We start from the raw sequence: 22,470 nt of genomic DNA, 5'->3' as shown, positions 1-22,470 counted from the left end.
TCATGAGGACATGGACTCCAGTGGTCAACAAGGCACCGTGCAGGCTAATGATGGTTCCGTAATGGTGTGGGGTGTGTTCAGTGGGCATGGGTTTGATCCGCCACGGCGAGTTGCTGCACTACGCCAGGCTAGAGGGGGTCCTACATGATACTAGGCATCTATCCCATGACTTGTCACTTCAGTGTACGATCCTTGGATGCATAAAATGGGGGATAGCTCTATGTAATGCAAACCTTATTATCGCTGTATAAGCCACTAGGTGGATCAAATTGTATATGGGATACAGTTTTGCACAACTAACTGTATAGAGGAAAACTCGAGGTGGCTCAGTCTCGTTTAATTTTTTTTATTTAATCCTTTAAATAAAATTTGAAAACTCTTTACTTTTTTTTAATATTTAAATTGTCTAATGGATTAATAGTGTCAAGGACTATACTTACAGTATAGCACAAGTGGCCATCGGATATGGAGTGAAGAAGGGGTTACCCGATCAGCATAGGAAAGGCAGCGATGACCAATTCACATGCAGGATTTAAAAATGGGTTGGATGCCTTTCTTCTAAGTAATGGTGCCTGTAACTGTAATTAGAGGACCTTATGATAGTGATAGACCCAGGGATTGTTTTTTTTAGTTCCCATTAGATCAGGAATGACTTACATCTTCACCCACACACCTTTGCATTATTGCTAATTTGGCAATGGACTTAATATTTTCCCCCCTCCCTCTGGATCAAACCCCAGAATTCACCCCCCTATTACCTCACCATCTATGTTGTGTGATATCATGGATGGAAGTACTTAGGCACAGAACTGATTTGATCAGAAGTGTACATATAATATTCTGAAAGCATTTCAGTTTCATAATGCAAAGTAAAAGTGAAAGTAATGGGATTGTGTTTAAACATCACTATCTGTTAATGTAGAAGCTGCTTTGATCTTGCTGTACTATTCTGCTATATCCACTTCTATAGTGAAACTTATCATGGTGAAGTTCTTTCACAGAACACTAAAGGTGCATACACACACACAACGATTTTTTGAACGATTATCTTTAAACGATATCGTTTAAAGGTAATCGTTTTTTAAAAATCGTTCACTTTCTGAGGCAAACGAATGATTTTCGTTCATGCGCGTTCACGTTTGTAGTTCAGTCAGACTTGTCAACTCAACGATTTTCAGTAAGGGAATATGCAAAAATCGTTTGTAGTTCTAAAAAATCGTTCATTACATTTAAATGAACATAGTAAATGAACAACTTTACTAAACTATTTTAGTTCATTTTTTCAAGTGAGAAAATCGTTTACTAAAATCGTTCATTAACTAAATCGTTGTGTGCGTGTGTATGCAGCTTTAGTGTTAGAGATTGTGAATCTCTGTGATCTCTTAACCTATGGCATGTAACATGCTGCTTATTAACAGAAGTGGCTTATAACCACTTAACTGACAAATTATTTTCGTCAAAACCGCGCAGAACTTGTCTTACTTTTTAAAAACTTAATTTAATTAGTATTTTTTTTTTTAAATCTATTTTATTTAAAAAAAATATTCCTAGGGGATGTACCTGTGGCACAGCCCCCACCCTCACCCCCAGGGAAAATTGTTGCCCAATTTAGGCCCCCCCCCCCCATCCTCCCCTTATGTCACACTGTGTACAAATTTTTTAGATAACCCCTCTGGCCTGCATAACCCCCCCCCCCCCCATCTAGCCCTGCACCCTCACATTTGCAGTGGGACAGGGGGAACCGATAATCAGTCCACCCTTCTGCGGCTGATTTCTGCACTCGGAGGGGAATTAAGTTTCCCTCCAAACACTTTTACTATTGGTGCATGTGCCCCAGCGTGCCGTTCGCATGGCATTCTGGGGCGCGATCCTGGCAGTGATATCAGTGGTCAGAGACCGCCGCATTACTAAAAGGGGTCTGGGGAGACAGAGGAGATTCGTTCTGCACTTGTACAGAATAGATCTCCTCTGCTAAAGCCGGGGGACAGAGTAGGCTGGCGTAGTAGCATTACATGCGACCTTGCCAGATAAAGCACACTGCCCGATCACTATGGCCAGCGGGGAACATGGGGGACAGAGGCAAAGCTAAGGCCGGAAAGAGGGGGTGGGAGCGCTGCTGGCTGCCCAGGTACAGTACATAGCAGCAGCCGCGGCTATCGGGAGCCAGCAGCCGCAGCGGGAGGGTGTCCCATGGGCTGCCTGGGGACACAGCAGGTGCCACGGCTACTGCTTCTATTGAAGGGGGGGTGATGCCGGCTGCCCCATCACTGCTGGCTACAGTGATTGGGACACAGCGGCAGCCACGGCTACAGGAGCCACGGCTGCTGCTGCACTGGAAGTCATGGCTGCCCTACAAGCCACGCCGGGAGGGGGTTGCGGTCAGGTACTGATCACTGTGGCCAGCAGTGATCGTGGGCATACAGGAGAGGGAGCCACGGGTGTAGAGACTGGGAGGTCCCTCTTATATAGGCGGCTGCGGAAAGATTAGCTTCCCGCAGCCATCTAGTGGGCTTTTCTGACTGGTCGCATCAGATGCGACCATGTCAGGGAAAGCCCAGTCTGGTGTGGTCGCACCTGATGCAACCATGCCAGGCAAGTGGTTAAACAACAAAAAAAACTCATAACATTTGTTAAGGTGCTTAGCAGTAATGTAAAAAACTGTAATGATTTTATTAATTTATAGAGTGAAAGTATACCCTAAATCAGAGGTTCCCAAACTTTTTTGAATCATGGCACCCTAGAGTAACTGCATTGTTTTCACGGCACCCCTAAGCCAAACGTTTGAGAAATGCAGAAAAAATTTACTGAAGTAAATTGTGTTTACCTGTCATCCATAGGTTCAGTAATGTGGTTGTGAACAGGTTTGAGCTTCTGTTTGTCCACATATTTACATTACATTGACCATAAATAATTATATTGGTGCTGAACCACCAACCTGAGGCACCCCTGCAAATGTCCCAAGGCACCCCAGGGTGCCACGGCGCACAGTTTGGGGACCACTGCCCTAAATATAGATAAGATTTTATTAGACAATTTCATTTTTCATCCAAGAAAATAATATGTGCAGGATATTTAATGGTTTATTCATTGTTGTCTTTAAAGTTTATTTTTGTTTTTCTTCTAGTCGAAAACCTTCTTTGTTTTCTAAAGAAAGGCTGAAACTTTTCCTGAAGCTGCACTGTGAGTCTCAGAATGGAATTATTATACCCAAGGTAATGATCTTAGTTTGTACAGTTATGTTTGTCTAAAGATGTTATGTTAATAGTGAAAAATAGGATTTTGATACTTGCTACTTTCTCATGTAGTTGATTTGTATACACCTGCTACTTGTAAGGTTGACATTAAGAAGTTAATAACTTTACCTTAAGATACATGGCCGTGTGTGTGTGTGTGTGTGTGTGTGTGTGTGTGTGTCCATTATTTTCTGTCCGTTATTTTAAGATGTAGAATGACAAATGTAGGGCTCAATATCACTCGAGGCAGAGTACTTATTAAGGTGGAAAAGTTGGCTTCCTCCATGTCTAGCAGAGATGTACTAGCTTAGGTGCCTGACCACTTATGGAATACAGTAGGGGATTAGAGGAGGGGCAATTGGACTAACGTGGTAAACCAGATGGATTGTGGGAAAAACCTTGGCCTCTAGTAGCTGGAGTGGTGTGGAAGCTGACTGTACTGTTCTATAGAAGCCTAGGGAGTTTTTGGAAACCTGAAGTGGATCTTATACTACAAGAGTCATAGAAATTTGGATGGTAGTCTAGCTGCTGCTTAACCCTTGCAAGCCCGATTTGGTAGATCCTTGGGAGGTGTGTCCCAATTTTATTTTTGGGGTCCCGACTTTACGAGGGTTTCCAGCGCCGGGCTAATCAATTTGGGACTGGTGAATGCTTTTGCAGGGGGATCCGCACGGTGCGTCCCGATGCTATATGGCTTTACCACCCCGGCTGGTTCAGCCCGGTGCTGGCTATAAGAAAATAAGGGGAACCTTACCACGATTTTCCCCCATATTTTCCTGTACTAGGCTGAAAGGTCCATGGGAAGGGGTGGGCTCCATGCCTGTGTGTTTTCTTTTTTCTTTTATTAACAATTAATTTCCTTTTAAATCTAAGAAGCTTGTACAGATCATAGTGATCTGTGCAATGCTTTTATTTTTTTGGAGGTTTGCTGTGTTTTGAACTGAAAGGTTAAAATCGACATCATTTACACCTGCAAAATCCAACTGACAATGATTTTCAAATCGAATTCAAAACCAACTGTTAGTAAATATGCGATTTCGACAGTCAAACACCTGTGTCGATTTCAGTTCGTTTTAAAATCGATAAAATAAATCAATACTTTAGTAAATATACCCCTTGGTAATTTAAACCACTATCATTGCAAAATGTTTAAGGCCCTTAAAAGACAAGCTAACACTCCTAAGTGATTTCCCCCCCATGTGAGATGGATTCATAGATTGCACAAAGTGAATTTGTTTGGTCAATGGCCAATTCCAGTTTCATTCAGGTCCAAGTTAATTCCTGGCATTGGCATAAGAACAAGCAGCAGGTTGATGACCACCCCCAATATAAAAAAAAAATAAAAAAATCAAAGGGTCAATGTCATTCTTATGTGGGAAATTAGCCCCCGAGCTAAGTGCCTGGAAGCGATCCAGTGAATTTCTGCAACTAGCCCAGAGGCTGCTTTTATCGCGAGTTTCTGCTCATACCCTCCTGAGGTGCAAGTGGAAATTCACGCTAACTAGGGCTTCGGGGCTGGTCATGTTGGAGGCTCCGTAACTGCAACACGCCCTGCACTTGGCACGCGAGAAGCTGCTTAATGCATCAAATCCCATGCAGACTCGCACAGAATAGTGGCCAATTTGGGAATATATTGAATGGTTCCCAGGCAAAGTGGCTAATGGGTAGCCTTTCCCATTACCATCTACTGAAAATATTCTTTTGGAGGTTATTTACATGACACAGACAGTGACTATTAAAGAGAAAAGTTTTTCCTTTAATGTTAAGCTACTGTCCTAGCTACAGAATGATGGAGGCACTATATATGTAAGATGTAGGGCTGTTGCTATTTAGCACAAAGGTAAACATTGCGTTTTTCTTTTAAAGCTCAATTATACGGTGGCTTGTCTTTGACGACATGGGGGTTGCAACAAGGCATTATGGTGAAGAATTATAGGAGATATTTTAAAGGATAATTCCACCCAAAACGGGAAATTTAAAATTCTTTCTCGTTCTGTGGGGGGCACTGGATCACTGGGGTATAGGACTGGGGCCGGGGAGCTTGTCACTTTAAAACTGAATGGTTTTGAAGATTAGCTCCTTCCCCTTCTATACCCCACAAACCTCTAGTTATCAGGTTTTTTTTTTCTAAGTGCCCAGATGAGCAGGGAGCTTCTTGTCAGGCATAGCCTGACATGATTTTTATTTTTCCGAGCTGAGGCAGCCTGGGAATCTGGTTCCATACTACCAAGTCTGTTTCTCTTCAGTGGGGTGCTTCCAGGGGGACCTGCCACAGTCGTTGCAGACTAGTGTCCATTTCTCTGAGCCACAGAACTGGCGGCCGGCACGTTGGCCAGACTGCTCACAGTAGTGATAAGATAATAGGCTTCCCGTCTTTGAAGGGGAGCAATTTGTTAGCCACAGTCGTGCTCCTCCGCACAGGGAAGAAACCTGTCTAGGTGTGCAGGTTGGAGGCTTTCCAGCAATGTGCTGCTCACATTTAGACAATGGGGTACCCCAGCGCCTCTAACGCAGACCAGCTCAGGCGGCATTAACAAAGACCTAAGTGTTTCCTGGGTAGTAAATTACAAATTGGCACAAGGAGAAGTACATAAAATGGTCGGCTAATGCCGGCCATACACCTGCACGATTTCGGTCCGATTTTCGATGAGTCATAAGATGGATCTTGTGAAATTCGTGTATTATTTTAGTAAGATAAGATCCGATGCGCGCTCCTGCAGCTCCTATAATCGGATCTCATGATCAGATGTGCAGCCCATATGTTCCATCGTGTTTGCAGATCGTGCCGTTTATTTTGTTGTTGCGAACCATCGTGCAGCAATTCAAGTAATTTCAATGACTGTTTCCCTTTTGAGCACGTGAGGCACAGGATCGAACATACGACAGATCCTGTGCTAAGAAAAACAACAAACATGCTGCCGGGACTGCCAGGGAATCGTATGATGAATCTGATCTTATGCTGGTCGTGTAGGTGTATGGCCAGCATAATGGTGAGAGAGCTACAAGTGGAATTGTTGCCCATAGCAATAAATCATATTCTACCTATTCTCTTCTAGAAGGTGCTGGATACATTTTAAGTAGAATATGATTGGTTGCTATGGGCAACAAGCTAACAAAACATGCACTTTGGGGCAAGGAGAAATTAAATGTAAGGGGTATAGATTTACCAGTGTATTCAATGTGAATTGAGCCTTGACTGATTGTAATTGAATAATGGATTTCTTCTAAGGACAAGCAGACGATATCTACTAAACTTTTGGTTAATTAAGCATTACTAACACCTGATGGATTGCTTGATACAAGTTAAACACTTGGTTGAAAGTGAACATATGTATTAATCACTCTTCTTGCAAACTGTTCTTCACGGTTTAGTATAATTATCACTTGATGGTTATATCTATTTCTGCAAATTATTTAGGTACTAGACTAGGGTATAATTTTGTTTTAGTTGTGTCTAACAAATATTTTTATTAAACAAATAACCTTTTAATGGAATCAGTATATATAGTTCTAATATAGATACCACAACTGTTGACAAGCAGCGCTCCCATTTGGTTGTTTCAGGTTGTATTATTTACCTGCTAACCTTTTATATAGTGTACTAGCAGATGTACCCGCTTTCACCTGGGTAGATCCTTCTCACCTCTCCAGTAACCTATTAATCCTTCACCTCTATAGTAATGCATCACTGCTATAGTAAGACATTACCCTGCCTCACCTGTGTAGTAAAACATAATCTCTCACCTCTTTAGTAACACATTTCTCTACTTCACCTGTGTAGAAATACAACCCCTCCCTCACACCTGTAGTAACACATTCCCCTCCCTCACCTCTGCAGTAACATATTCCCCTCCCTAGCCCATGTTGTAACACATACCCTTCCTTCACCCCATAGTAACAGATTTGACATTCCCCTCCCTCACCTGAGTAGTAACATATTTTCTTCTCTCACCTCTGTAGTCAGTGTCACTAACACTACACTCCACTCCATACTGTACACCTAACCCTGAACCCACTACTATATGCTCACCCCAATACTGTGCCCTTTTCTCTTAACATTTAACCCAATACTATACTCATCTCCTAACACTGCTACCAATACTGTACAGCCATGGCTAAAAGTTTTGAGAATGACCCAAGTATTGGTTTTCACAAAGTTTGCTGCTGCAGTGTTTTTAAACCTTATTGTCAGCGGTTACTATGGTATACTGAAGTAAAATTACAAGCATTTCAGAAGTGTCAAAGGCTTTTATTGACAATTACATTAAGTTTATGCAAAGAGTCAATATTTGCAGTGTAGACCCTTCTCATTCAAGACCTCTGCAATTCGCCCTGGCATGCTGTCAATTAACTTCTGGCCTACATACTGACTGATGGCTGCCCATTCTTGCCTAATCAATTCTTGGAGTTTGTCAGAATTTGTGGGTTTTTGTTTGTCCTCCTGCCTTTTGAGTATTTACCACAAGTTCTAATTGGTATTAAGGACTGGGGAGTTTCCTGGCCACTTTTCACTGTGTAAACAGCTTTATCAAGTGAAACGTGCACTTTGGCGTTGCCAGTGGGTCCACCACATGGTCCCATGAAAATGTATATATCATGCATTTACTAGTTTAGAAGTGATAACACTATAAATATATGGTGTGGTAATAATGCTACTTGAGTAGGGATAATAACATTGCAGTAATATTTATTAGCAGCACAGCTTAAAGTGATTTGTGAGCTTCATAGGAATTGATCAGTCAGAATAAAACTGACATTATATAGCAGCATTAGTGTGACGCTAGTCTATACTCACAAACCAATGTGTATTATATTAAGTGAATACATTGTGACACATGAGACAGCTAAATATGACTTATAGAAGTGTGATTTACCACACAGATTACCACCTTTTTGAGCCTTACTGAAAGCTGCAGTGAGGCACTTATAGTTTATTTTGTGATTAATGCATTAATTTTTTAGGAGTGCTTATAAATACTAAGTAACAACAATAATAATATCTACCAGAATAACATATAGTTAATTACTATCTATCTGTGATTATCTGAGCTGTGGTAATAATGTTACCTGATTAGGGATGATGTTAACAACACTATGTATGCCAGCACTGCTTAAAGTGATTTGTGAGCTGCATATGAATTGATCAGTCAGAATAAAAGTGATATTATACAGCAGCATTAGTGTGATGCTATTCTATGCTCACAAACCAATGTGTATTAAATTAAGTGAATAAATTGTAGATAAGTATTGTGATGTGATTGTCTGACCTTTTAAAGGATTGTACCAGCAGTCATGCCTTATATTAAAGGAGGACATTATTGCTGACGTTTTCACAAGCCACTCAAGTAGATGTGATATTATTACCACCAATTTTAGTGAATTCCTTTATTAATTTAGCTTTATGACCAACAAGGAGCATTTATATGTAGGTTATTAGATATATTGAATATACATATTTCATATAATTTTGCTCCGCTTCAACATGGTACATTGCTTTCATAATACTGGGAAATTGAAATGGTGGACCCGTTTTTTTTTTTATACACTATTTGTTCACATTTTTCTATCTTTATACACTAATCTATATGTATGTTTATCAATTCAATAAATAATTTTTTTACCTCTAATTTTCACTGTACATTCCCAGTGAATGGAATATTTAGTATAATAACTAATAAAAGTCAAGTTTTAATGTTTTGATTTTGTGCATGTGCACCCATCTCTAACAACCCCTAGCCTCTCTTGTTCAATATAGTCTAACTTGGTTGGAATAGGGCTGCACCCCCATAAATTGAACATTATTGGTTGCTAATTACTATGGGGCCTCATATATGACCGTAACTCATTATCTATTGAAGTGTGCAGATATACTGTCTTTCTCTAGAACTGATTAAGTAACCATGATTAACAGAGGAAGAACAATGATTTCAAGCTCCACCCACCTTTTAAAGCTTCTAGTCTGTTATTCTAACTCAATCAGCATGACAGAGTGATCTCTAGCCTTGTCCTCATCAACACTCACCTGTGTAACGAGAGAATCACTGACATGTCAGCTGGTCCTTTTGTGGCAGGGCTGAAATGCAGTGAAGTTTTTTTTGGGGGGATTAAGTTCATGGTCATGGTAAAGAGGGACTTTGCAGCAGACTTTGTGAAAACCAATACTTGTGTCATTCTCAAAACTTTTGGCCAAGACTGTACACTTACCCCAAAACCAATATTGTATCTTTACCTCCAACCCTTCCATCACTATTCAAATAGGGGAGCAACACCCTGCCAGTGATGTATGGCAGCCCTTTGGGATGACAGTTGGTGGTTGAATGTGAACTGTGCTACAGCCACGATAAGTCAGTCAGGGCATTGCACAGGGGGAGGAAGCATTTTGGCCCTTTTCACTCCTTTAGGAGTCGAATCTCGAAAAAAATCCCTTAGTGGGCACCTACGTTATGGAAGGAATATTCTCCCCGATTTTCATGTTTCAAGGTCCAGGGGTTTGGGCTGGGTGTTGATGAGTCATAGGACATCTAAAAAAGGAAGAAAATGTAATCTATATACTGTATAAATAAAATCGGATAACGATCCGGGTAATGTTCAAGGGGTTGCAGCAGTTAAATAAGTTTTGAATATTTTTAGGATTCAGAGGAGCCTGATGCTTCTGATACAGCTTTCTTTGAAAGAAAACAACCAGTTTCCTTTTGCTTCTTCATCTCGGTTGGAAGACCTTTTAACTGAGGAACGATTGCATCCGGATAAAAAATATGAACTATCCCTTAGATCAGTGTTTCCCAACCTCTGTCCTCAAGGCACACTAACAGTCCAGGTTTTAGTGATATCCATGATTGACCACAGATGGTTAAATCAAAATATCTGAGGTACTTTTTAAGACATCTGTGCTCAAGTATGGCTATCCTTAAAACTTGGACTGTTAGTGTGCCTTGAGGCCCGTGGTTGGGAACCCCTGCCTTAGATTAATGTCCTTTTTACTCTTTAGCTAAGGCAGACTATGCGAAATGGGAACACTCTTATTATCCATAAAAAAATTACAATTCGAGTTCTTGGTGCTGCTACACTGCAAGAAAGCAGTGTTAATTTTGACAAGGATTTTAAATTGAGCTTTTAGTCTTAGTCGCTTATTTAAAATTGTAGTTGGTTTAAACTCACATTTTAGTTTCTCTTTTTTGCTTTGTTTTAGGCAAGATTTAGTCAGTGGATCTCCGTTTTCATTTTAGTCATAATTTTTCCAGACCGTTTAATGATACTGTAATGGATTTTTACTTTTCTCTAAAAATTCTCTTGAGAGCTTGAAATCGGCATACTGTACCTTTTTTAACTATGTATTTAGTAATCTAGGCTCAGTAGGCTGAGTGAGAATGTTACATACTGACTTACCATAGTACTCCTCCCATATGTCATATACAAATGAATGCATTTGTTAGAACAAGTGCAATACACCTTCATATTTCCATAACACAGGTCATATTTATTTTCTGCAAATATCGAACACATACTTGTGCTTTAACATTTTTAAATAATCAGTTAATTTTGGTGTAGATTTTAAACTTCGTCTTAGGGTGGTATTCAATTAGTTTTGCACCCGCGAAAAAGTTTCGCCTACCGGACTTTTCGCCGACATCGAGCCTTTTGGCCGCTTAAACTTATTGTGTGCGCCCACGCTATTCCCCGTATTCAATTCCAAAAGATGTGAAACAGGACGGAAAGTGCTGTCAGAATTGGGGAAATCAGCCTGAACCCCTCCAAAAAGATGCAGTAACATTGGGGATCAATGCAGATGTGCCCAAATAGCTCTAATAAAGCGATTTGGGGTACTTAAGTTGTGTCAATAGCGTCTTATTTGCGTCTTTGCACAAGTGGTGAAGAATGGCATTAAGCAGTATTTTTAGGTGGAAATAAGTCCTGTCAAATTTGGGGTACTTGAAAATGGGTGCTAGCATAATTTAAAGTTGCTAACGTTAACTTTTAAATAACGTGAAAAATGCACCTGTTTTGCAAACACCTGCAATCCTAAAAACACCTTACCCATACTTGCAGACCCCTAAGAAGTATATTTTGCTGATTTTTATGCTTGTACCCCCACTTTGTACTTTTTTGGGGGTGTTCCTCACTTTTTTTTTTTTTAGGGGATTGTTTGATGCAGTTATCCTTTTTGGGGGGGGGGGCTGTTTCAAAGGTTCTGAGTGGTTTTCCCACCTTTGCACCCCAAAATAAAAAAATCATTTGTTTTCTCCTGCTATTCAGAGCAAAACTTGGTGAGCTGTCTGTGATGCACACAAAGAACTTTATAAAAGTAACTCTATCTTCTCACCTGGATTAATATAAGAAACTGTTGCTTTTTTTTGCATTGGTTCTGGAAATCGTTACCAGCAATGAATTATTTAGAAACATGCCATTCATTTTAATGGTTTTTATACTTCTTACCTATTTTTAGTTTTCTTTATTTTAATGCATATGACAGTAATGTAGCAGATCTGATGTTTTGTGTCCTCTTTAGGTAAGCACAATTTCAAAGTATCAAATCTTGGAGAAAAATTACTTTGATTATTTTCCTGATGAACCTCCAAAGTTTGAGTCCACTGCCAGCCGAAGATCCATAACAAATAAGCCGCTCAACCAGGTATGTTGCTAACTACATATACAAGTGTGTTTCTATTTTCAGGTGACTTTAATTTATTGGATTGATCATGCCATGCTAAATTTACTAAATGTGTAGCTTCTGCCTATTTTTTTTTTTTGCCCTGAGGGCAGAGTGCTGCTGTTTGGATACAGTTTTCTTTGTTGCAGAACAGCTTTGTATCCTTGGTTGATGTAAACTAGGAGTGGGCAATTAACGGCCCCCCAGCTGTTGTAGAACTGCACATCCCAGCATTCCCTGACCCTGTTTTGCTTTTTGGCCATGCTAAAACTGTTGCAAGGCATGCTGGGACATGTAGTTCAGCAACAGCTGGAGGGCCGCTCGTTGCTCACCCCTGGTGTAAACTATGTAGTTTTGCCTTCCTCTATGGGACTCTCAGGCAGGACTGAACATCCGCATTCACAATACAGTGGGAGGGGTGATTAGATGTGTTTACTTTGCACCGCAAAGATTTTCAGCACATAGTAGTCACCTACTTTTCCTCCTGTGTCTGTCTCTGTGTAATTTTCACACCAGTGTGGTGCAGTTTATAAAAAGTTATTTTCTACAGTCAACCAGTTTGCTTCAGGGGCATCAAGAACCGCTTGGATTTCTTGGGCAATATATATCTGCAATAGCACATCTTGCTGGCTGATCTTGCTGAAACCTTCATGTTAGTTTACTGTAGATCCTGGTTATATGGAGGAGAACTAGTGGATGGATTAAGGTATAATATTTAGAGGCCCATTTATCAACAAGTTTTATCATATGCAACAAGTTTTAAAACTTGTTCTGTATGATAAATGGTGCTCCAGCCAATCCACTCCTAACTGTCATTTTTTAAACAGATGACCATTGGAAGCTGATTGGCTGGAGCACCATTTATCATACGCAACAAGTTTTAAAACTCGTTGTGTATGATAAGTCGTTGATAAATGTGCCCCTTAATCTTAATCAGGCATTGTCACAGAATTAAGCATAATCTTAAATTGTGTTCAGTTAGCTATTGTAAGAGGTGCTCCTTTTTCAGTGTATACACTTATCAAAGGATATATAGGATGTGGGCTACATGCCCTCCTTTTATACGTTTCCAGTCCCTTAACTACTCCAGGCTGGCCCACTTGTTTGTTTTCAAGGGTTAGCCTGGATATTGTACATTAAAGCTTGGGTAAACACTGAACAGATATGTATCTGCAGATCGAGTGATTTGCAGATGATGATGATGGTTCCTACTCACTGAACAACCATCACCTGTGTTCTGTGTGTTGGAGGGAGTGGGTCCCGCTGGCCTTGGGCATGTCGCGCCCCCCTTCCCTGCAACTGCCGCTGCTACTGTACGGGCAGTCAGCTGGCCGCTTGTACACGCAGCACGATACCCCGATATATCTGCAGATATTGGGCATCAGCTGTGCAGCACAGCCGACGTGATAGGTTTGTGAACAACGTTGTTCGCACACATATCGCTGGTAGACACTGGCCGATGGGCACTCAATATATTGGCCGATTAATTGATCAGCCCATATATGTGCCAGTGTGTACCCAGCATAACTGTAGGGAGACTGTGTCTAAATACACCTGGGCAGTCTTGTGAAGAACAATTGAGTCAGTTATTCAACCCAGCACATTAAAGGCATTAATTATTGTAGCGTTTTATATATTTAATTGTGAATTGATATATTTTAAAAAAAAACTCTGTCTTTAAAAATGTTTAATTTTGTATTTATTTATTTAAAGCGAAGTCCCATCTCGGCTGCAAGGGAGCGCCAGCAAATCATGCAGCACAAAAATGAACTGAAAGCTATGGGTAAGACCATTATACATCTACAAATTCCGGATCTAATTCTATTATCAGGTTTTTACAGTTATTGACTAGCTTTACATAGGTATTTGTTTTTCTCATTTCTATGTGCTCAACATTGTTATGCTATGTCACTTTGTTTCGCTACCTGTAAACCCCCCGCGGGCCCCCCCCCCCCCCCCCAAAAAAAAAAGAAAGAAAAACAACAACAAAAAACTAAATGATCAGTCCCAACAATGAAGCTCTGGTCTCCTCTCTGTACAGAGACCCTCATATACAGGCACATGGTAGCACACAAATGTATTGTTTACAATACAGTACTTTGCTACCATGTGCCTGTATATTTGGGTCTCTGTACAGAGAGGAGACCAGAGCTTTATTGTTGGGACTGTGTTTGTTCCTTTATACACCACCCAGTGCTTTGTGATTACAAAGAGGTACTGATCTTTGTTAGGACATATATTATATTGTCATCCAGATAGACTCTCCCCTAGTCTTGCCCTACCATCGTGATTGAGGCATTTAAAGTGTCATTTATTTGTGTGTAGCGCCATAAGTTACCTATTTTGTTTTACTATTCTTCTTGGGGCCCCTTCAGCTTGGAGGACCAATGTACTTTTAGGCAGCTTGCTCCCAGAGAGTCCACTCTTATTTATATGCTATGAATTATCAGCGCCTGTCGTAACATAAGTTTGCCACTCCATGGGTTTTGTTAATCTACTACTTTCAATGTTGGACAGTTTTATTTATTTATTTTCTTCTTTCTCTAAAAATATGGCGATCTCCCGAGGTTTTGCTGTCTTGTGGCTATAGATGACTGTGTCCTAGATAAGTATAAGTTGAAATATACGATAAATCTGTATGTTGGATAAGGTCAGTATAGAAAGACTTTGGATGGCCACTGCTGGTCCTGATTTTCAGGCATGGTTATCTTTGGTTGCTATAACGGTGCAGCATGAAAGCTATTTGTATATAGCTCACAAAGCGGAATCTAATATGACAAGAGGTGGTCCTCAAAATATGCTCCCTCAAGAAAGCCTGACAAGCTCTAGGTTGCAATGGTAATTCTGTCTCCCCTACACCCTTTATTAGATTAAACTGCAACTCATTTGGGTGCTGTTTTATTATGCCATTGGTTTTAAATTGATGTTTTGCGTGTGTTACTTTAAGTTTTATTTCTCGCTGATGTCTATAAACTCTGATTATATAGCCTTGATTCTTGTTATCACCTTATTTACTATGATGGTATGCCCTTTATGTATCTAAGCAGCTGTTAAGCAAGTATTTTATGTTACTATTGTTTTTTATTTTTGTAATATGCATAAAAACAAAAACTACTCATTTAAAACAAATATATGGTGATCTCCGTGTAATAAATTTTGCTGATTAACAAATATACTAGTGGAAGAACAACAAACAATGTATAAATACTAGGTTTTAGTGTTTTAAGTACGACAATCATTTACAGGCTAGTGGGTTTATTGCTTTGATGACCTATAATCATGTTACAGCAATCTAAATCTATGAAATTGTCTTAAGTAAAAAAGCATGAGTAATTGCCTGTATCCCTCTGACATGCAAGTTATTTTGCCCCTAAAGCTTGTTGGTCATAACTGCTGGGTCTCCCACTATAGACAATGAGTTCCCACACATGTGACCTAGGTGATCATTAAGAGTTCACTTAAGACAGCATGTTAGAACAGTAGTAGCGAGGATCTTTTAAACTCATGTGCCAGGAAAAAGGAGACCCCGTCTAGTAAATTGTCGGTCCTCCTTTATATCTGATTACAGCAGCAACATGACGGGGCATGAAGCTCTCTGAAGTGTAGATAGTGTAGAACAGAGCATGACTATTTTTTGTAAGATCTAGGAGCTAGACCATTGTCTGTGACCAAAATATAAGAAAACATGTATAGACCACCACACATGCCCATTCAATGCCTCTTAACCTACCCACATGACGACAGGCCACCACATATGCCTCTCCACTGGTCTTCAGATTCTGCCACATGCCCTTATCTGCCCCAAATTCATATTATTCCACATAGTAGGGCCTAAATTGATAATATATTGCACAGTAGGCTCACATTGATATGTCACAGTATGTCCCAAATTCATATGCCGCACAATGTTTCAAATTCATATTCCACACAGTATGCCCTAAATTCCGTGAAGCCCATTCACAACACAACAGACCTGTCCCATGAATTAATAAAGCAGCCACATCTAGAAGAGCACTAGCAATGGTTTATCTGTCTCTGACTAGCTACAGGGGATAGGCAACGTGCAGCCCTCTGGTTTCTGTGGAATTACACATACCAGCATGCCCTGCAACAATTTAGCTGCTAGGGCATGCTGGAAAGTGTAGTTCTACATCCGCAAAGAGTGCCAAGCATTGCCTACCCCTGGTCTAGCACGTTTGTCATCTTCTTTATGGTATCTCTATCACATGCCCTTTACATCACAGGTTCTCAAACTCTGACCCCAAACAGTGCATGTTTTCCAGGTCTCCTCACAGAATCACAAATGAAATAATTAGCTCCACCAGTGGAACTTTTAAAATGTGTCAGCGTCCCTGTGATTTCTATTTAAATAATGTGGTCACATACCAAGTTGCACCCCAAATCATATTATACACACACAATATAATTTAATGTGGGAATGGACGCAACTGTCATTCTTTTTCTGGCACAAGAAGGTATTACATGCTTACCACTTCAGCAATAACGGCCTGTGGCTTGTCAGGTGTCTTACCAAGACATAAGGATGTCTTAGGGCTACATCATTGCTGTGCATTGGGAGGTACCATCCATTTCCTCCTTGGTATGATTTCCCACCATAACAGACACATCAGTTATTTTCTGGGAGCAATCGGCAGTAGCAGCTCCTCCTCCCAAACAGCACTATTGTGCAGGCAAGTAGTAGTAAGGTGTATTGTGTTATTGGAGTTTTCCTTGCTTCAATGGTCACTCCAGATTGCCTCATACCCAATCCAGTGTGAATACTCTGCGTGTCTCCTGTGAAGTGAAAAATCAGTGGTCGAGCTCTCCTGAGAGTGCACATAGTAAAATGGTGGAGACCACTTTGTACAAGTTGCTGGCCCTAACTATTGAAGAGCTCACAAAGCTTCTCTACTCCTTCTCATTCATCCAAACTTGGGGACACTGCTCACAATAGGGTTGGTTGAGGAAACTGAATGAGCTGGCACTTAATATACTATGTAGACAAAAGCGATTGGACACTGACAGCAAATATATCAATGAGATTTTATTGACGTCAGTACTTTGTAGGTCCACCAGGTGCAGTGATTATTGCAGAAGAGCCTACATAGTGTACAAACTACAGCTTTAAGACAGAAGCTCTTCTCGTCTCGAACCCTTGGTTTTCAGTGCGTTTTAAGTGCGCTTCGGAGTTGGGCTTGTTTTCCTGGTACTTTGTTAGTTTTTGGTTTGATTTGTTTTATTGCTTTCTTTTTTTTTCGAGTGCGTTACAAGCTTGCTACTCTTAGCAGCACACATTTTGAGTCCGGTGGTAGCCACTGCTGTGAGACCTGGAGTTCGCACCGACAAGCAGTGGAGTTAACAGGGTTCTGTTTCCTAGGGTTTTGATTGTTCTCTCTTCACTTCAAGAGGGAGTCCATGCCATACGACTGCATCCTGTTGTACAATAGGAGCCTTGATAGCTTAGTGTGTGTGATAAAGTAATGCTTGTGAACTGGGTTTTAGTCCCACTAGGTCGAGTTTTTATTGCTAGGCATGCGTGCAGTACTTTGTCCCTATATTTGGGACTCCTTGACTGCTCATTCTCAGGGAGAGTATTCTGAACTCTGTCTGTCGTTCTTACCTGACTCTTTGGATTGGTCTTAGCACTGGTCAGCTTTTGGACCATTTTAGTGGTTCCTCAGCTTTTTGAGGTGGTTGTCCAGATTTGTTCGGGCTACTGTTTGCTTTGCCATTGCTTTGGTGGGCAAGTGTGGCATGCTGAACCCGTGGAGGTTTCCAGCTTCTCAAATTGGTTGCTTCCTTTTTTGGAGTTTCTTCACTCAGGTACCTGCACTATTTGTTTAGTTGTTCTGTGTGGTGACTGATTGGTTTGTTGCTCCTGCTGTTCAGTCTGACAGGGCTTTTCTGGGCTCTCTCTTCTGGGCATCGAGCACATTGTATTGCTGAATTTACATCAATCCTGTTCCTGTTTTCCCAGGTTTGTGGTAATCTTTTGGTGGTAGTGCAAGTGTTCCTTGGTATGTGAGATCCCTGCTGCTCTGATGCAGGTTGGTTTTGCGAGCTATGGCCTTTTTTTTTTTTTTTTTATAGCTGCAGTGCCTGTGGTGGCCTAGTCCTCTGTCCATCTTTCTTAATTTCTGGCGTTTACTTTTTTTTTACACAAAATAAATTAAAGATAAGGTGCGCTATTTAGCAGATGCTGCCCTGTATAGAAGCTTGCAGATGACAAACGAGTGGCTCTGTCAAAAAAAACCCCTCCACATTGCATACTGTCTATTAATATGTTTTAAAGGCATGAACTGCAGTTCATATGTATGTTGAATACATTTTTACATTATTTATATTAACTGCCTTAGGGATTAATGTATAGCTACTGGCGCAGACACAAATACCATTTCTTTAAATCCTTTTCTCTGAATGTATCTGGGCCACACGGCGTTCGCTTACTTATGTGCCTCCATTTTTTGATTGGGTTTTTCTGGTTTTGCTAGTTAGTCTGTTTAAAGTTGTACTGAAAATTAGGGGTTGCAGAGGGGTGGAGCTTCTGGACTAAAGCTATAGTTTGTATTAAGTGCCAGCTCGTTCAGTCCCCTCAATGAACCCATGGTGACCAGTGTCCCACTGATAGATTTAGAGAAAATGATTTAGTGGAAAGTACAAAAATCCCGTTTTTGTTTCCTCTGAGTCACCAGAAGCGACAATGCTCCCCTTGGTGTCTCCAACCAGGCCCCTAGGTCTTCAGTGGTTTTATTCTATCACCGACATCTGGATGAGAGGCATTCGTTTGTCACGGATACATCATAAATGTCCTGGAATTTTACACCCAGGTGCTTTTTCCTGGAAACCAGAATAAAGTGTTCTGCCCTGGGGAAGCCATCTTTCCTCAGGAGTAGCTACTCCAATCCCACAGTAGAAAGATTTTTTGTTTTTTACTCCAATCTTTTTGGTTAACAAACTCGCTTTTTTTTTTATACTAGGTATTTTTTATCTACAGATATTCAAGATGGACTCCTTGAGGTCTGTCTTGAACCGCACAAAATAAATTCATGGCGTCTATGGATATCATAGCTTGACTACAGCCAAGGGTGTTCAGAAAAATCTTGAGGGTAATAGCTGCCATTCTCTGATCACCCCCCCCCCCCCCTCTTTACATCCCTTACATGGACAATGTACTGGTAGAGGCAAGACAAACTCTGGCCTTTCTGCAAGTTCATGATCTTGAGACAACCTAGACTGCTTGATTGCATTGTTTTGAGTGTCAATTTCAAGAAATCTAACCTGATTCCTTCCTAATCTACGATCTGTCTTGGACTTCTGATTAACACCCATCAGCAGACTGTGTTCTTAACAGAGGGCAAGTTCCGCCTTCAACACGGACTGATCAATTCCCTGTTGACCCACAGGTGGTTTTCACAAAGTATGACGCTTCAGTGCTTTTAGGACTTTTTTGTCAGATGTTACTATGGTATACGGAAGTAAAATTACAAGAATTTCATAAGTGTCAAATGCTTTTATTGATCATTACATTAAGTTTATGCAAAGAGTCAATATTTGCAGTGTTGACCCTTCTTTTTCAAGACCTTTGTAATTTGCCCTGGCATGGTGTCTATCAACTTCTGGGCCACATACTGACTGATGGCCGCCCATTCTTGCCTAATCAATGCTTGGAGTTTGTCAGAAATTGTGGGTTTGTTTGTCCACCGGCCTCTTGAGGATTGACCACAAGTTCTCAATGGGATTAAGGTTTGGGGAGTTTAGCCACTTAGTTATCACTTTTGCCTTATGGCAAGGTGCTCCATCATGCTGGAAAAGGCATTGTTCGTCACCAAACTGTTCTTGGATGGTTGGGAGAAGGTGCTCTTGGAGGACGTTTTGGTACCATTTTTTTTTTATTCATGGCTGTGTTCTTAGGCAAAATTGTGAGTGAGCCTGCTTCGGGCACGGTGGCTTGCTTTGCTCGCCACAGGTTGCTATTCCCACTATGTCCACGTGGATTTTAACTGATGACGTCAGTGTCCTGTAGCTGAAGGGCATCTAGCCATAACCGTTTTGTCATACAGAGCAAAGATGTCAAATTGTGCTCATTGCGTAAAATCTCCATGTATGTTTGGTATTTCTACTTCAGGGTCCATAGGGGGTCCACAGGGTTGACCTTGGGGTATAGGTTGGGAACCAAATCCGGGCACCACGCAGTTAAAGCTTTTAGCTCCCAGTATGCACTGGGTCCACTCTCCCTATAACCCCACCCCCAAGCCAGAGGCACCTCAGTTTAAGTTGGTGCCCGGCCGGAGTCGGGTCACCGTTAGCGCAGGGGGAGCTGATTAGCAGCCCCTAAGCTTATTTTATTTTTTTTAGGGACAAAGTTTTTTCCATGGACTTTGGACTCTTCAGAGCGGCAACGTCGGACTGTCCATAGGACGTCTAAGCTGCCGCTCCGTCACCCCGCTGGCGCTGAGACGCCAGTACAGATCTGGGGATCTCAGCGGGACCCCAGAGTCTGTACTAGCCGGACTCTGTGGGCGCCCAGGACTGCTGCCGGATCCACGGGGAGCAGGTAAGGTCGCGGATCACCGCTTGCGGTGATCCGCGCATTTCAAATGCAGTCCTGTGCCTCCGGTCTCAGGGGACAGACCGGAGGCGCCGGCAGTGGCGGCGGGCCCCCCATACCCCGTGTGTCCACTAGACCACCAGGGACTTAACGATCGGTGCAGGGAGCCAGCGTCCCGGGGGTTAATAGCCGGCCAGGGGAGGCAGCCTTCCCTGTTACAGCGGCTCCTCCCCTCAGCTCAGCGCGCCTTTCAGTATCCATAGTCTGGCGTCGCTGAGCTGCTTCCTCCGCGGGCCACGCTTCTTCTGAGGTCTCCAGCGGCCATTTTATCTCTGTGGTGCAGCAGAAATCTCTGGAGATGGCAGTGAGTCCAGTCCCCCTGCGTACCTCACCATCAGGTCAGTGTACACAGCGCTGTAGCCTTCCCAGACACTGAATCTGGGCAGTTGAATGCAGTGTAATAGTGCAGTATATTATATGACATGTTTATGTATATATGTATATATCTGCATTGTATGTGACTTATGCTAGTGCTGACTGTACTTTATTCTCTCACCTGTCAGTGTATGTCTATCCCTTTTCTTTATCTGCCCTAATACAGCTGTACTTAGGGTGGTTCTGAGACCTCACATTTATATACTTGTTAATATTTGTGTGGTTTGTCACATACTGTTGCGTGCTGCACGTTGCCATATTTTAGATGGAACTGTGTGTTGCATACGCTGAAAATGGGTCCCTGCAGCTAATTTTTGGCATCAGTCAGGACCAGTATAGTGCTGCTTAATATTTCCGCCAAGATTGGTCAGATATGTCTGACCAGGAGATAGAGCGTTATACTGCACCCATTTTTACTATCCTGCAAGTCATGTGCTGCAGGTGTTAGTGCGGAGGATTTGACTCATAAAGGGTTCTGTATGTGGCGTCATCTGGTGCTGGCCTCTTTCACGACCCCCTTGGGCGGTTTGTTTTCTCGGGATCCTCTCAATTGCGGATCGCCGGGCGGGCCCCATTGTTGTACCTCACTTGGGGTTACTTCACCATACTGCCCTTTTCATCTCAGGGTATCTCGCAGCTTCTTGCACTCTTCCCCTGTGACACAGACTACCGCTCCCTGCAGGGTTTTTTCGCAGTATATGAATTCCCCCTGGTGCCACAATAGTCTGTCATTCCCCTTGCAGGGATTACCACAACAGCCACCCTGGGTGGATGTCGTTTTCTACGAAACGCTAATTGGCGTGGTTGACGCCCTGTGGTTACTTCCCAGTTGGCTCTGCCGTGAACTGGGTACTGTTCGGGGCTCTTTCCCTCTTACACGGGGGGAAGCCTATTTCAGGTATTATTATCCCTGCTTTAGGGCTGGTAGCAGGTCCATTCTGGTTAGAGTGAATGTTGACCTGCACCTGTATCATACACCCTCAGTATTGCGTGCCTTCGGGTTCCCTGTTGCTGACTAGCGGGTGGATCGCATAGCGGGACTCTGGCTGTTGCCAGATAGGAGGTGTTACAACAGTGTTTGGCCTCCTGTCCCAAATTCCCTGAGGGTCATCACGAGCCCCTCCTGGGGGGGATGGGCGTGTTACTCGTCTGATTACAGACGTTACTACGCCTCCCATTCCTGCGTGGTCGGATTCTTCGGATCCGTAGGTGGTAACTCTGCCTGAAATCAGTATACTTGCTTTCAGGAGTTGTTACCCATCCTACCATGGCTATAGCATGGTTGGTTAATACTATTGCATATTGGGTTGATGCATTTGTAACGTTTTTTCCCCTCCAACACGTCGGGGGTTCAAATGTATTTGGTCGCTCACGTAATATATGCTGTTGTCATAGGTGGAAATGCCTATATTGGATACCAGTCTCCTAACTTTCAGAGTTCCGGCTGCGACTGTATCCTCCGTAATACCCTATGGCTGCGCTCTGGGAATGCAGAGGTGCAGATACCATCTTTAGGGTTGATATTGTTTGGTCCTGACCTTGACAAGATTGTAGTAACATTGGCAGTATTACTAACGACAAGTTTACCGCTTTCAGCTATGCCCACT

The 22,470-nt window shown here is 42.0% G+C and overlaps 1 protein-coding gene across 1 annotated transcript in view; it reads left to right on the top strand.

The window, feature by feature from the left end:
- The window catches only part of BAZ1A (bromodomain adjacent to zinc finger domain 1A), a 110,916-nt gene that overhangs the window by 10,304 nt on the left and 78,142 nt on the right, over positions 1 to 22,470 (top strand). Inside the window, exons 5-7 of the mRNA XM_088457061.1 lie at positions 3,125 to 3,212; positions 11,740 to 11,862; positions 13,594 to 13,663. Coding sequence (XP_088313187.1) covers positions 3,125 to 3,212; positions 11,740 to 11,862; positions 13,594 to 13,663 — 281 coding nt within the window. The remainder of the gene's footprint in view (positions 1 to 3,124; positions 3,213 to 11,739; positions 11,863 to 13,593; positions 13,664 to 22,470) is intronic.

This window comes from Taudactylus pleione, unplaced genomic scaffold (genome assembly GCF_031769625.1).
Source record: "Taudactylus pleione unplaced genomic scaffold, aTauple2 ptg000737l, whole genome shotgun sequence".
In the NCBI taxonomy this organism is placed as follows: domain Eukaryota; kingdom Metazoa; phylum Chordata; class Amphibia; order Anura; family Myobatrachidae; genus Taudactylus; species Taudactylus pleione.
The sequence above is the reverse complement of the archived record's forward strand: the minus strand, read 5'-3'. Positions and strand labels throughout refer to the sequence as shown.